Source organism: Orcinus orca, chromosome 5, assembly GCF_937001465.1.
Source record: "Orcinus orca chromosome 5, mOrcOrc1.1, whole genome shotgun sequence".
NCBI classification, from domain to species: domain Eukaryota; kingdom Metazoa; phylum Chordata; class Mammalia; order Artiodactyla; family Delphinidae; genus Orcinus; species Orcinus orca.
The window spans coordinates 143,094,335-143,110,956 of NC_064563.1; the positions used below are offsets into that span (position 1 = coordinate 143,094,335).

Consider the following 16,622-nt stretch of genomic DNA (forward strand, 5'->3'; position numbering starts at 1 on the left):
AGAGAATAAAACACAAAGGGGGCTTCCCTGGTGGCGCAGTGGTTGAGAGTCCGCCTGCCGATGCAGGGGACACGGGTTCGTGCCCCGGTCCGGGAGGATCCCACGTGCCGCGGAGCGGCTGGGCCCGTGAGCCATGGCCGCTGAGCCTGCGCGTCCGGAGACTGTGCTCCGCAATGGGAGAGGCCACAACAGTGAGAGGCCTGCGTACCAAAAAAAAAAAAAAACACAAAGGAAAAAGGGCTTGACCCTTAAGGTAGACACAAGCAAAAAACACAGGGCAAAGATTTCATGTGTCAAAAATGGTGGATGTGGAAGGACACAAGTTCTTGCATGTTTTTATGCTGAATCAACACTAATATAAAAGAAAGCTTGATGGTGGAGAGATGGGAGCCAACAGATATACAGGGTACCCCTTCAAAAAGTTCAACAAGAGTGAAGTAATTCAGTAGCAAAATGTTCAAGAAAATGAAATGAAAGCTGTTTTAAGGTATAAGACACAAATCCAAACTTGAATGGAGATAGGAAGGAGGAAACTAAAATTGTTGGAGGGAATGAACTAAGTGTAAATACCAGGTCCAAGAGAAGTTCAAAGGAGTGGGACAGCAAGCACTGGAGAAGATACGGCCTTTGGAACAAAGAACTCTACTTCTCAGACAAGTTGAGGTAATCAAAAGACAGAACTCAGGTTAGAGCTCTTCTCTGAAGAAAGAACAAGGGTAAAAGAATAAGGATGAGGAAAGAGAAATGGAGGCTAAGTGAAGGAGATCAAGAAGAGACTAAAGCACAATTACATGAGAAATGACAGTTGGTGACTAAGATACAGCGAGCAACAAGCTGGAAACAGGATAAGAATTAAGGAGCCAGATACACATAATTCTGTTCACTTGTTTTAGTAAAGCTCAGTTACCATAAATTTAAAAATGTTTCTCAAAGACCACAAATGTGCTCTATGTGCATTAGTAACATAAAAACTTGAAAATGTATTTTCATTGTTTAAAAATTACATACCATTATCAGGTATTGGTTCCATGTCCCATGGGCTAAGTTTTTCAATTTCAGTATTGTCCCACCTGTTAAAACCAAAAAAAAGTCTGGTTAGCCCTTCATAAAGACAATTGATAGCACATATAAAATAGATAACTAACGAGAACACTGTGTACAGCACAAGGAGCTCTACTCAATGCTCTGTGGTGACCTACATGGGAAGGAAATCCAAAAAAGAGGAGATATATGTATAGTTGATTCACTTTGCTGTACAGCAGAAACTAACACAACATTGTAAAGCAACTATACTCCAATAAAAAATAGGGGCTTCCCTGGTGGCGCAGTGGTTGAGAGACCACCTGCCGATGCAGGGGACGCGGGTTCGTGCCCCGGTCCGGGAGGATCCCACGTGCCGCGGAGTGGCTGGGCCTGTGAGCCATGGCCGCTGGGCCTGCGCGTCCGGAGCCTGTGCTCCGCAACAGGACAGGCCACAGCAGTGAGAGGCCCGCGTATCACAAAAAAAATAAATAAATAAAAAATAAACCTGTGGCTAGTAACTAGGTACCCACTAGAAGAGTAAACAAAAAGATAGAAAATGCAAAAATTAACCTCACTGTAGCAGTAAGTTTAAATAGTATGTTTTTTTTCGAATAGATTATAACAAACAAGTATAAAAATGTATGGTGGATTCAAGGACAAAACCAGAAATCCTGTGTGGCCTGTACCCAGGGTAAGTGAAGAAAGATAGTGTGAAGGCCTTGAATGCCACACTTCAGAATGTGGACTTTGTTTCCACAGCCAATGGAAAAGCAGCAAAGACTTCTTTTGAACAAGGGAAATGAAGTAACATGTGCTCCTGAACAATGATCCTGCAATATTGGGTTGAGGAAATATTAGGAGGCTACAAAAAAGGTCCCAGGGAAGCAAGCAGAACCTGTACCAAGGCGGGTACTAGTAACAGAGGCATTCTAGAGAGATGCTGCAAAGGTGAGACTGACGTGACTTAACAACGAACTCAATGGTGTTTTTTTTAACCTGAAACACATCATTCATACCACAACCTGCCGCAGCGAGCAAATGTTTGTAGATGACTAGTTTTCATCTGCATACATACCTAACAATGTAACACTGGAAATGACTATCAGGGTACTGTGGCTGATACGGCTCTTGACTCAGCACCGTTCCAAACCACCAAGCATCGTCAATGATAGAACGAAATCTATCACCTATAAGAGAGACGACCAAGTCTGAGACATCAATTTGCTAACATTAACATTTTTAACTTACAAAATACCTATGACAGATAAAACAAATCAAATAATATTTTTATCTTAAACTTAGCCATTCTTCACCACTTACCTGCAATCTTTAGTGATAAAACATATGTGAAAAAGACATAATACTACACTTGGCAATTTACCAAAGGTATAAAACCATATAATATAATTGATGAAAACGGTTTATGACTAGGTTCCATTATTTAATGGATCCAAATGCCCACTCCAAAATAAGTTCTATTACAAAGAACAAAATTTAACAAAACTCAAAAATCTTTTACAACGATGTATACAAATCAATAAATATTTAATAAGCATATTAAATATACTTATGAAATATGTAACTTTTCCTGAATAAAACAAGTTATAAACGTATGATCAGAAGTTAATCCATGATTCTTCTAAAGTTGCTGCTATATAAATATCTCCACATAAAACGGTGTTCTAATTCTTAAGATCTCATAATAAAAATCAGGTCTAAATGTACCCTTAAAAATACGTATTTATTATTTAAAAGATTTAAACATCCACATACCCCATTATCTCAGCATAATATAAAAGCAGACAAGCAGAGCTTAGGAGAGCTCCCTATACAAACCAAAGTAACTGGAAAGAATACTTCAACTGACTTCAGTGATTTTAGATTATACATATACATTTCTAAATATATTCTATAACTGTTAACAACTTCTAGAGAAAGAAACTGTATTCGATCTTTGTTTTACATATATTACAAAAGAAACACAGACTGCTGTAATAACCCTATCTCCTCCTTCCCATCCATCCCATCATTTTCAAAACAAAATCAATATGAAAAAAAGTTACTTATCCTTCATTAATAATTCTTTGGTAGATTAACAATTCCTTCTTCAAGAAAAGTTTTACAGAAATAGTATCAATCAAAATTAAAGCTACATATCACTCCCAAGAAAGAGAATATTCCCCACAAATGGTCTTGACTAAAGAAAGTATGCTTTCAATAAATTCTGTAAAACTGAAAAAAATAGCAATATCACAACTATTGGAGCTACATGTTTTGAGGTTAATATATTTTCAAATTTATATAAACATGATCTTTAAGTATATTTTACTTCAAAATCATTAGAAACCCATAAGCCCCTCATCCCACCACCCTTCTACCATTAATAAAATTCAACTTTTGACAGTATTTCATTAATACAGATATTCCAAAACACTTTAACTTTAAAAAGAAGTCTTAATAAATTGTAACAACAAACCTTTTTAATAGAAGGAATATACCAAAATTTTGATGTAACACCAGGATTGCTGTCCAATTCTATAATGTAAATAACCTAATTTAACAAATATCAATTATAATATTTGTTACAATAAGTATTACTGTAATAATAACAAATCCAGGGGCTTCATTTTGAGAAACCTAATACAAAAATATATGGTTACTAAGTGAGCCAGTCTTTGACACCAAGAATTAGTTAGGTAATATTTTTCTTCCCTATTTATCTATCATTAGAATACTTTCAGTTGAGATAAAAAAGTTCTTTGGTATAAGACTAAAAACTTTAACTTAAAAGGAGGCTTAAAAAATTCATTTTCTCATGGTAAAAATGGGCATTTCTATTCCATTAAGATTTTTCAAATAAACCTATTTTGGCTAGTCAAAAGCAGGATAAACATCTGCTCAGTAAAAAGTTCTCACAAGCAACTTCCTATAATAACTGCTCAAACTTCAGCAGAAGAGGTAAGATTTTTATGGGGGAGCAAAAACAAATTAATTAGCATAGAAGATATGATACAATAATTTCACAACCTCAAAAATAAAACAAAACCCACCAAATTACAAGGGGTAGTCAGGAATCAATCTCTAGCATTTACTTGTAGAGAATCGAGGTTAAGAAATCTTTTTGAATGGGTATGTTGGTAGAACAAAATGAGAGCTTCTAATTTACACGTCATGGGGGTTGAAAACCAGACTGGCTAGGAAACTATAAAGTTCTTTGGAACTTGGCTGTACAACATTAACTTCTACATACTCCAGCTGTCTGGTTTGTTTTTTATTTTGTTCTGTTTTGTCTTTGGTGGCTAAATGCTTCTCTTCAAGAAAACTTTCCTTTACACCTCCAGTCCCCAAAATAACCCTGATTACTTGTGTGGACATTACCATTAAAAATAGTGTACTAAAAAAAAAAGTCTACTAAGAGCAGCCACACTCTCCGATAAGATTTCGTTTCAAATAGGGACAACTCAGGGAATTTATTTACCTGTTTCTACTGCCTGCAGAAAAAGGCTGCAGGAATTACGAAAATTAATGAGGTCTGAACATCATTTATGAATGTGTACACCAGCTGACACAGCCTAGGTAGAACTCAGTATTTCACTAAAATTGATAAAAGGAGAATGACTTTTCATTCTCCTAGGTGACTAAAGTCAAACTCAATACATGAGCTCCCCGGACAGCATTACATACTGGAAAGTAATACATATACACCTGTGAAATAACTATGACAGTTGCTGGCCTAATTACAGTCATCAATTATATCCTGAGGAGATTAATAACCTACACAAGTCTAAGCAAGTGAGCCTACCAGCCTGCCTTAAATAGTCACCATGAAAACCACATTGAAACCACATTCAAAAAGCCACATTCAAAAGTTAGTGCCCACCTTCAGGTGATTTTATTTTTTCTGTCGACCCATACAATGCATGGTTATAAAGCGTAAGTTTTACACAAATTTTTTATGTTTTAAAGGAATGGTTACCTCAAGTCAACCTATTTAAGTCTGGGTTGATATGATTATCAAAGGTAAGATATTCTGGCATACCAGAACATTATTGTGTTATTTTTCAAATTTCTTATTGTTTTACATTACAGGTAATTTTGTTAATTATACCAGTGTCACATTAAAGATGGAAGTAATGCAGTGTGGACAAGTCTGAAAGGAAATAGAAGGTCTACTCTGGCCTATATTCCAGGAGTAAGAAATCATGCTTCCAAAATGTCACATACCATACCAAGCCCTAAGCAAAATATACTTAGCAGTCTTATATTTCTTTCCAGAATTTACATGTTTGCATCCACCATAATAAGCAGCACCACAACCAAAATATTTAGAGCAATAAAATGAGAGATTCATTTCTCAGGGTATATAAAATTCAGTAAGGACAGACTTACAAGACTGCCAGTTCCTCTGTCTTGCTTCATCGTAAAATTGACGCAATACAAGAAAGTCAATAACATCTGGCATATCATGATATCTAAACAAAAATAAAAGACTGTTAAATTTCCTGCACAGCAGGTTATAGTCTAGAGCAGCAATGTCCAAAAGAAATACAATGGGAGCCACATATGTAATTTTTAATTTTTGACTAGCCTTATTAAAGTAAAAAGAAACCAGTGAAATTAATCTTAATAGTGAATTTTATTTAACCCAATATATCCTAAATATTGTTTCACCACATAATCAATACAAAACAATGAGATATTTTACATTCTTTGCCTTCATACCAAGCCTTCAAATCCAATGTGTACACTTACATCACACTCAATTCAAATTAGCGACAGTTCAAGTACTTGGCAGCCACACGTGGCTAACGGCTACCATATTGGACAGCACAGGTTTAGCAAATTATTCTAACATTTTCTCAAAAACAAATGCGGAAGCAATTTCCACTACAGGCCAGAATTCTCTACACATTTAAGTGGCATGAAAAATGTATAAAACACGCTCCCGCCTAATTGTTGCTGCAGTACCAGTATTTTTACTTCCAGTGGGTCCCATCTATCAGAACTTCAACTTACATCTTGGGCTGTCCACAGTGCTCTACTATTTACCCTGCAGCTGAATGCAAAGGACATGCTGATCAGCGAGAGGGAAAATCTAAATTTAAATAATTCCATTTTTTAAAAAGTAACACATACCTAATAGAGAAAGATTTGTCCATAAGTTTTCCAGTCGCAGGATCTATAAATGCTAGTTTGAGGCAACAAAGTGTAGGGGGCCCAACCTCATATCGTATTCCAACTATTTTGACCAACTCTTGATCCTTTAACAGATATTTTTAAAAGAATAAATGGTTAAAATAAAGCAATTCCTCAAGATTATAATTCTCCACATATTGCCAAATTAAGTCAGCTCACAATTTAGGATTCCAAACCAGAAGAGGGGTTTAATTTACCATTAATTACAATTGTTTTTGCTAAATCTTCACATCTTTTTGAAGACCGGTATTTAACACTGTTTCTAACGTAAGGAATATACCAACTTTAGGAAAAAACACAACAAATGTATAAGAAGGAACACACAAATCACCCATCAGCTCAGTATCTAAACATAACCACTGTGCACAATCAGAATTTCCTTCTGGCTTTCTTCTCTTCCTAAAGAAACATTTTCATTTATGTAACTTTGTATTATGCAAATCAAAATATGTAAGCGTTTGGCTTATTATTCTTCAAAAACTTGACAATAAATTTCTACCTAATACATTTCAATAAATATTTGTTGAAGATCTATGTGCCGTGACCTATTCCAGGCAGTAGGGGTAAGACAGGGAATGGGAGAAACTTCCTACCATGATAGAGCCTCCTACTCATTATACTGTAATTAGCCTTCCCCCAATACCTGTTTCCTTAATACTAAGAATATGAGATGATTCACCCATTTATTCACTGCACAAAATATTATTGTTATAATGTGCCAAACAAAGTGCTAAAAATACAGTTGGTTCTCATTATCTGCAGCATTCTTACTATTCTATAGTGCCACCCAAAATGATGAATTAGTGAGTTCCCAGTGAACACTTAACCACTGCTCCTGGAGGGAATACAAGGCTAGGTGGCTACAGGCCCCCAGTCGTAATATTTCAGTCACCTAATTAAGACAGTATCTTGTGTAATGTGAATTTCTATGTAAAGACACGTCTTTTTTCTTTTTTTGCGGTACGCGGGCCTCTCACTGTTGTGGCCTCTCCCGTTGCGGAGCACAGGCTCCGGACGTGCAGGCTCAGCAGCCATGGCTCACGGGCCCAGCCGCTCTGCGGCATATGGGATCCTCCCGGACTGGGGCACGAACCCGTGTCCCCTGCATCGGCAGGCGGACTCTCAACCACTGCGCCACCAGGGAAGCCCGAGACACGTCATTTAATCTACGTTGTTGAGTCATTAACATTGAACTCACAACCAACAGCACTATGACTCATGCCTAAAAGAAGCTTATCTAACACACAGATTTTCTCCATAAGATACATCATCACCTTCTTGTACATAGTAACACAAGACAGCACTTTAGCACTACGCTAGGCGGCCATCTTAAACAGCAAGTCACCAACACAAAAATCTGAAAAAAAAAGCACAAAAATCTGAAAAATGTTTAATGTGGCACTGAATAGACTGCAAAAAGAACATTTATGTACAATATGAGAGCTCAAAAGAAGGAAGTATCACCTTGTTCAACCTCAGCTGAGAACATGCTGGGCAGACAACTCAAATCTTTTGCCACACTGCATGTCTGCAAATGACTAGAAAGCACCTTGAGTAGTGATTTTGGTGTTACAAATAGCAAACAGTGAGAAAGGCAAATTTGTAAATACAGAAAACAAGAAATATGAGGATCAGCTATCCTCAGGTACACAGTAATAAGTGAAAGAGACACAAATTTGAATGTATCTAAAGCCAAATTCAAAGAAGTAGAGCCATTGAGTTTTTTCATCTTCTAACAGTTAATGAAAGTATCAAAAATATGAAGTATAAAGATTAAAAATCACCTGTAATACTACTCTACATGTAATCACCACTAACATTTTAATGTATTTATTTTGGTTGACCATATATGTCTTTAAATTTTTATCATAACCAAAACCAGAATTTCACATTCCGTTTTTCCTCTTAGTAACACACTGTGAATACGTAACATTCATTCTACAAACATTTTAAAAGCCTCGGTTACGTGGTGGGCTCTACATAGTAGCCAAATGTGTGAATATATCATGGTTTGGTTCGTTCAGTACTGTGGGATATTTGGATTTTTTCCTAATTTTTTGTTTTTATAAACAGTGATATAGAATTTAAATTTGTATGCACTTCTGGTTGTTTCCTAAATTACCAAAAGTAGAACTGCTGATTTAAAAGGTCTAAATATTTTCAGTTTCAATTCCAACTGCCAAGATACCCTGTAGGGAGCCTGCACCTGTTTCATGCACCCTTATCACCAAGTTGAACAACTATTAACAAACCTAAACCTTTGCTACTTGTTAAAACATGGTATTTTCTTTAAGTGTTAAAAATATGTACATACATAAAATTGGTTAAGTACAGAGAAGCTAAAGTTTTTTCTGTATTTTATTACATGTGAGGTCGAACCTTTTTCTCCAATTTGTATTGGTTTCTTTGAAAACTTGCACTTCTTTTGAAAATCTGTCCTGGGTACAATCATTTTAAGATTAATGATATATACAGCCAAGCTGCCTTCCAATAATGTACAGAGTGCCCAGTGACAAGCATGTCTTCTGACTAGACCTTAATGCTTAGCAGGTAACAGCAGAAATGTTTTTAAGTTGGAAATTAACAGAAAGGTAGTAATGAAGTATGCCTCCAGTAGGTTATTTTTAATGGATTTATAAATAATTTAACTATACATGTATGTGCTAAATGTTTAATGATTTAATAATACCATCATCTTACCCTAAGATCCATTTTCCTCCATGGCTCCTTGTTAGGGTTCAGTTCATAAATGTTATTTCTTCTGACAGCCTCAATATAAGCTTCATGACCCTGTCGAAAATATATTACCTACAAAAGGGAAGTATACGTTTAAAAATAAAAACCTAAGAGTAGTATTAATTTTACGTTCCATATTCACATTTTTAAACTTTATTACTCTCACCTCATCACCCATTTGAGGAACAAAAGGAGACTTCCGAAGTGTGGTGTCAGTTATCCAAACCGGAGGATGAAATTCATATAAACGTTCCATGTTTGCAAGCTCTGCCTGCGTCATCCTCCGCAGATTCTGCCAAGGGGAAGAAAACAAAGTTTAGTAGAATAGAAAGGGGCAGCATGCACTGTTTAATTGAAAAACAAAAGACTTCCCCATTCAGAATGGCTGTTTTATTAGCATGTCACCTAATGATTAATTTTTAAACAGCATACATATTTGGTTCTTTAACATACATAGGAACATTATCAGCTGTGCAAGCATTGTAGATCTACCTAGCACTTTCCTAGCATCTCCTGAATTTCTAACAGATTCTGCATAGCACTTTACATCCTATGAAGTGGGTCTAATTTCCAGCTAGATCCTCTTCAACACACTAAGGCTGCTTTGCCAAGACTCCACAGTGAATTTCACCACAGACTAATCATCTCAGGGAGTCTCCTCTTGATTTGAGGTTTTAAGACTGGTAATCTTACATATGATATCACATGTGGAATCTAAAATATGATACAAATGAACTTTTATGAAATAGAAACAGACTCACAGACATCGAGAACAACTAGTGGTTGCCAAGGGGGAGGGGGGTGGTACAGGGATGGAATGGGAGTTTGGGGTTAGCAAATGCAAACTATTATATTTAGGATGGATAAACAACAAGGTCCTACTGTATAGCACAGGGAACTATATTTAATATTCTGTGATAAACCATAATGGAAAAACCATTAAAAAGAAAAGACAGGTAATTTTAAAATACAACCACAAATTATTTGATACTCCTCCTTTCCTCTCTAAGAGGTGGAGCCTAAGTACCCTCCACTCAATGTGGGCTCCAACTACTTCTAACAAATAGAAAAAAGCAGAAGTAACGATGTGCGACTCCTAAGACTAGGTCATAAAAGGCTTAGCCCCTGCTTAATTTTTGGATCACTTGCTCTGGGGACAATCAGCTACCATGTCAAGAAGACACTCAAGCAGCCCTATGGAGAGGCCCATATGGTGAGGAACTGAGGCCAGCAGCCAACTGTCCCATTAACAAACTTCAAAGATCCACCCCCAGTCAAGCCTTTAGACAACTGTGACCCAAGCTAACATGATGACTGCAACCTCATGAGCCAAAAATCAGCTAATCAGTTCCCGAATTCCTGATTCATCAAAACATGAAATAATACATGTTTCTTGTTTTTAAGCTAAGTTCCAAGATGATCTGTTACACAGCAATAGATACCTAATACAAAGACATAGCATCTTTAAATAACAACAGCTACCTATATGACAGGAGCACATGTAGCACTGTACATGGAACAAGGTATAGCAATATTACAATTAGGAGAAAAGTATGAAGACAAAACATGTCAAATGAAAATGGGAAACAGGACAACAGCAGACAAAACAAGAAGAAAGGATCTTAAAATGCCTTGAAGTATATTTTTGGTGTTGGAACTGGAGGACAAAATAAGAGTTATGGTGGGGATCTGAGCAAAATAGAGCTTTCCCTCTAAGTTACAGATTCAGAAAGGTATAAGTGCCAAGTCCAACTCAAAGCAGATTAGAGAAGTTTTAATAACAAAGGAAATTTTCCAAAAATAAGTTTGTTTGCATTGTACATTTGACTCCTGATGATGTATATCGATCAAAAAAATAATAAAGCCTCCAAATTCCCAAAGATTTCTATTTCTAAATATGGACAGAAACTATAAAAGTGTAGATACATGGTATTTTTAAAGATATACTTTTCTTACCTCTTTTTTAGGCTTATTTTCTTTCTTTCTCTTTCGTCTCCTTTTTGGAGGAGATAAATTCTCAGTAGACATTTCGTCCTCTGAACTACTACGAAACCGAGTAATTCGTCGACGGGATGACGTTCGTAAAGGAGGCTGCAGATTGATGCCTGCGTCAGCCGTCCAATCAGAATATCTAGATGAAGAGCCACTAGGGAGGAAAACATTTTCAGTCATACAGAACCAGAATCTAAGCCCTAAGAGTAAATTCATCCTACAACCTTAAGAGAGGAGAGATAACAAGGAGGAAAGAAAAGATCCTGGGAAGATTCGACTGCCCTCCCTATCAGTGCATACTGAAATGACCAAAGACCATGAGAAGGAGAAAAATCTTCACTGACACTGGAAATTAAGGATATAAGCCTGAGAAATTTTTTGAAGTATAATTTGGATGAGACCTCAAAGAAGACAACATCTAGAGCCAACTAATAATACCCTTTCCAAAAGTGAAGTGTAGCTACGAAAGCAGGAGAGACTGTGCAGAAGGGCAGCACACCCCTAAACCGCAGGAGGCTCCAAAATGGGACTAGAATTTGTAAGCAGAATGACAAACTGTCAGTGACTACACTGAGAGCCACAAGGAAAGCACAGAACAGAAAGCTCTAAGTGGACAAAGCTTCTTGCCAACAGGGGGACTCTCCCTGATATGAGAAAAGATCCCAGAGAGGGCCTAGTCCTAACCTACCCTGGAGCAAAAGCAGAGTCAAACAGGAAACTAGGAAACTAGCCCCTGGCCCACTCCCAGCTTTAGCAAACACAGAAAAGGATAAAAATCCTCTACTGGGGCCATCATTGTCCAACCACATACCTCTCAGGCTTGATAACACACAGTTCCAAAAGCTATTTATTACAAATATTATTTTTGTATTATATTTTATGTTATAAAAAGAGCTGTTTTAAAAATCTTAAGAGCATCTGCTTTGTACAATAAAATTCAAGAAAAATTGAATTAAAAGATAGTGAATATAGAGACAGGAAGGACAGTGGTGGTTGCCAGGGGTGGGTGGGGTGGAGTGGCGAACTGCTGTTTAGTAGGTACACAGTCTCGGTTTTGCAAGACGAAGTAAGTTCTGGAGATTGGGTGCACAACACTGTGAATGTACTTAACACTATTGAACTGTACAATTAAAAACAATTAAGATGGTGAATTTTATGTTCTGTATATTTCACCACAATTAAAATTAAGTTAACAAACAAAAATAAGGGTAGACAAGTGCTCTAGAAATCACTCCAGCTCCTAAGCATAATGGAATAAAAGAAGACAAGAAAGGAAGCCAGGAGTATGGGATGGTGTTCTGTAAAGCACAGTATCAATGGAAATTAAAATAATCTGAGTCATATTTAGAAGGGAGAATTTTCTAGACTTGGTGATGGAAATGTTATGAAAAGAGAATGATATCCAGGTTTCTGGCTGAAGCATCTGCCAGGACAAAGTTGACATTTACCAAGACAAGGAACAGATAGATGTTAACATCTTAGTCCCATGAAATTTGGATACCAAAACTAAACAAAAGGTAATACGTATGATAAAATAAAATTTATATTTTAAGGCAGGACAAGAAAAATTAAACATAAAATTCTCTCTCTGTGTCCATTTGGGCCTCCACCCTCCCTAATGTGCAGCGGGCATCGGCATTACACATTAACCAGAGCTGCTCAAAGATGGGAGTGCCTGCTCAACAGTAAAGATCAAATTTTTTCTTTCTTCTGATGTTAGCAATTTAACTTCTTAAAAGAATAACATTCTTTCCCAGCTCTGTAGGGGGTCATAGTGCTTGGTGCTCACTTTGCAAAAGTTTACCTGGACTATGTATCCTTCGTGAACTTTATATAAAATAGCAGTATGTCATCCTGATGTACCATCATTGAAAATGTACATGACTGTGCCTTCAGCTTCTAACAGGTGGAACAGTTCTCAGAGCTTCCTGAGAATCTGCTTCCCGGTTATAATCCTCAGTTTGGCTTGAATAAAAGTCCCTTTTTTTTTTTCTTCTTGATAGTTAATTGAACTTACATCAACGTATGCAGTAACTAGTAATAAATTTAACGGTGATTTTACCAAACAGACGTTGTATACTCCTCTTTATAAATGTAGCCCAAGACTAAATTGATGTTTTGAGCACACATACTTACACTGTTGGCTCAAATGTTTTATAGTCCAAAAAAAAATACCCAAAATATTTTCTATAGAAATAGCAGTTAATCCAGCTTTCTTCTCCTTTTAAATGTATTAAAAACTCAATGTTAGTTGTTCCACAGCTGGAAGCTCTTACACCTTGAATGCCATTCAAGTATGATTCCATTCAACGTCATGACTAAAATGCTTAGAAGATTAAAACGAGTAAAAACAGGTACCTTGAACTTTCACTGTCACTTTCACTTCTTCTATCACTTTTCCATTCTTCTTCTTCAGAAGAACAAGAACCTTCACTTTGATCACAGGAAGTCTCCTAATTTTGTGAGGGTGAGAAAAATAAAATAAAAATCTTGATCTCTGAGATTAAATAACACAAGGCAAGAGAAACCACACAGTCATTCTAATCATCTCAGGAGTAAGTATGGTAACCGGGTAATAAAATAGGTAAACTTAAAACAAAAAGCAAGTGTCTTTACTACATCCTTTTTCTTATCAAAAAATTAGACAATAGAAAATATTTGTGAGACTTAACACTACTACTATTAACAAAAGAAACTGATACAAGAGGCCATTCTCTGAGCAAAGTTAATAAGTCAATGTAAATGTTCTCAGTGTTTTGGACTCAAGCCACTGTAATAGGTGGGCAGTGGTATCTCATTTTACTTTCAATTCTCTAATCACATGTGATGTTGAGCACCTTTTCATGTGCTTATCTGCCATCTGTATATCTTCTTTAATGAAGTCCCCGTTAGATCTTTTGTCGATTTTTAAATTGGGTTGTGTTCTTATTGAGTTTTAAGAATACAAGTCCTGGGCTTCCCTGGTGGCGCAGTGGTTAAGAATCTGCCTGCCAATGCAACGGACACAGGTTCGAGCCCTGGCCCAGGAAGATCCCACATGCCGCAGAGCAACTAAGCCCATGCGCCACAACTACTGAGCCTGAGCTCTAGAGCCCGCAAGCCACAACTACTGAGCCCATTTGCCACAACTACTGAAGCCTGCACGCCTAGAGCCCGTGCTCCGCAATAAGAGAAGCCACGACAATGAGAAGCCCGCGCACCGCAACGAAGAGTAGCCCCTGCTCACCGCAACTAGAGAAAGCCCGCACACAGCAACAAAGAACCAACACAGCCAAAAATAAGTAAATAAATAAATTTATTTTTTTTTTAAAGAAGACCTTCCCAGTCCTTTTCTCAAAAAAAATTAAAAAAAATAAAGAATACAAGTCCTACCACCTAGAGAGGTGGGATAGGGAGGGTGCGGGGAAGACGCAAGAGAGAGGAGATATGGGAATATATGTGTATGTATAACTGATTCACTTTGTTGTAAAGCAGAAACTAACACACCATTGTAAAGCAATTATACTCCAATAAAGATGTTAAAAAAAATTTTTAATAAAAAAAAAAGAATACAAGTCCTTTATCAGACATGAGTTTTACATGTATTTTCTCCCAGTCCATGGCTTGTCTTTTCATTCTCTTAACAGTATCTTTCAGGCTTTTCTATTTGTCAAGTTTTTCTTTCATGGATCATGCTATTGGAATTGTATCTAAAAAGTGATCATCACACCCAAGGTCACCTAGATTTTTATTATATGTTATCTTTTAGAAATTTTATAATTTTGTGTTTTACATTTACATTAAGTTTATGAGATATTTTGAGTTAATTTTTGTGAAAAGACTGTGTCTAGATTTTTTTTTTTGCATGTGGATGTCCAGTTGTTCCACACCACTTGTTGAAAAGACAACGCTTTGTCCATTGAGTTGTCTTTGTTCCTCCATCAAACACTAGTTGAGTATATTTGTATTGGTCTACTTCTGGGTTCCTTATTCTATTCCATTGATCTATTTGTCTATTTTTTCACCAGTACGACACTGTCTTGAAAACTGGAGATTTATACTAAGTCTTAATGTATCTATCAGTCCTGCACCTTTGTTGTTCTTCAGTATCGTTAGCTATTCTGGGTCATTTTTTTCTCCAAACAAACTTCAGAATCTCTTTGCCAATATCCACAAAATAAACTTGCTGGGATTTTGACTGGAACTGTGTTGAATCTATAGATGAAGTTGGGAAGAAATATCATCTTAAAAAGATGTGAAGCACAGGAACTCTCATTCACTTTTCATCAGAATACAAAATGTAACACAACCACTATGGATAATAGTTGGGCAGTTTCTTACAGAGCTAAATATAGACTTATCACAGAGGAAAATTAAACTCATATTACTAGAAAGTAGTCAATGTGAAAAGGCCACCTACTGTTTGATCCAACTATATGACATTCTAGAGAAGTCAAAACTATGGAAACAGTAAAAAGATCAGTGGTTGCCCGTAGCTCAGGAAGAGGGAGGGAGTGATGATTAAGTACAGCAGTGGGGGCGTTTAGGACAGTGGAACTATTCTGTATGATACTATTATGGTAGATACATAACATTATGCATTTGTCTAAACCCATACAACACAGAGTGATCCCTAATGTAAACTACAGAATTTAGTTAATGATAAGGTATAAAATTGGTTCATCAGTTGTAGCAAATGTACCACACTAAATCAAGATGTTATTAATAGGAAACACTTAGGGAAACAGTATATGGGAACTCGCTGTACTTACTGTGTAATTTTTTTTAAACCTGAAACACGGAAGTCTTTAAAGGAAGAGAGGGGAACAAGCAGCTAATTCCCACAACCCTAATAGCTGCCATCTACTTTAAATTCTGGTCTTGGATACTAAGCAGGTACTTTTAAATTGAGATACAACCTTTTCCTGTAACAGCTACTTACATTAAGTGAATCATAAACGGATGATGAAAATGCCATGGAGAAACAAAACTAAAAAGATGGAACTGCAAGGAAATAGCTATTTTGTTTACTTCATTTGAGTAGGCAAAATGCAAAGTAAACATATTCTTAAAAAATGTTCCTCAAAATGTGAGCCCAATGCTATTCAAGGAGTACAGATTCCTAGGCCAACCACACTAGATCTACTCAACACGAGTCTGCTTTTTATGCTCAAAATAGACTTCTAAAAAATCACAGTAATAAAATAAACTCTTAAAATCTACTACCTGGAAACCATGCATTCTGGGAAAAAGTTTTAAATGTTTTATCTGCATTAACTCTCAAAATACTTCTGTAAACAGAGGCAGGGTTAAGAAAAAGCTAATGAAACTTCAGTTTCAGAGGTTTTCAATTTAACTTGCCTACCAAGGCCCTGTGTCTATCTGTAACTTTGAATTCTTTTTCTAAAGAACGTCCCTAAAATTATACAAGATTCAAACCCCACAAATCTTGGATCCGTCTTGCCAATGAGTTTTGTATTATCTCAAGTCACTACCTGCCCACTACTACCTTTTCATATATAGAGAAACCCAAGGCTAAGAAATGTAAAGAAATACGCCTGGGGTCACAGAAGAGTAAGTATAAGAAATGGAATCAGAAACCAGGCCAACTCTAAAACCCATACTTTTTCTACTATCAGTGCTTTCCAAACTAAAGCATAATGGAACCAATATACACATACACACCACCGTCTCCA

The 16,622-nt window shown here is 36.6% G+C and overlaps 1 protein-coding gene across 1 annotated transcript in view; it reads right to left on the reverse strand.

Moving 5' to 3' along the window:
• The window catches only part of BRWD1 (bromodomain and WD repeat domain containing 1), a 126,165-nt gene that overhangs the window by 36,399 nt on the left and 73,144 nt on the right, over nucleotides 1–16,622 (reverse strand). The window contains exons 22-29 of the mRNA XM_004264567.4: nucleotides 13,306–13,400; nucleotides 10,912–11,101; nucleotides 9,122–9,247; nucleotides 8,920–9,027; nucleotides 6,160–6,284; nucleotides 5,413–5,495; nucleotides 2,099–2,210; nucleotides 1,009–1,070 (exon numbers count right to left, since the gene is read on the reverse strand). Of these exons, the coding sequence (XP_004264615.1) occupies nucleotides 1,009–1,070; nucleotides 2,099–2,210; nucleotides 5,413–5,495; nucleotides 6,160–6,284; nucleotides 8,920–9,027; nucleotides 9,122–9,247; nucleotides 10,912–11,101; nucleotides 13,306–13,400 (901 nt within the window). The remainder of the gene's footprint in view (nucleotides 1–1,008; nucleotides 1,071–2,098; nucleotides 2,211–5,412; nucleotides 5,496–6,159; nucleotides 6,285–8,919; nucleotides 9,028–9,121; nucleotides 9,248–10,911; nucleotides 11,102–13,305; nucleotides 13,401–16,622) is intronic.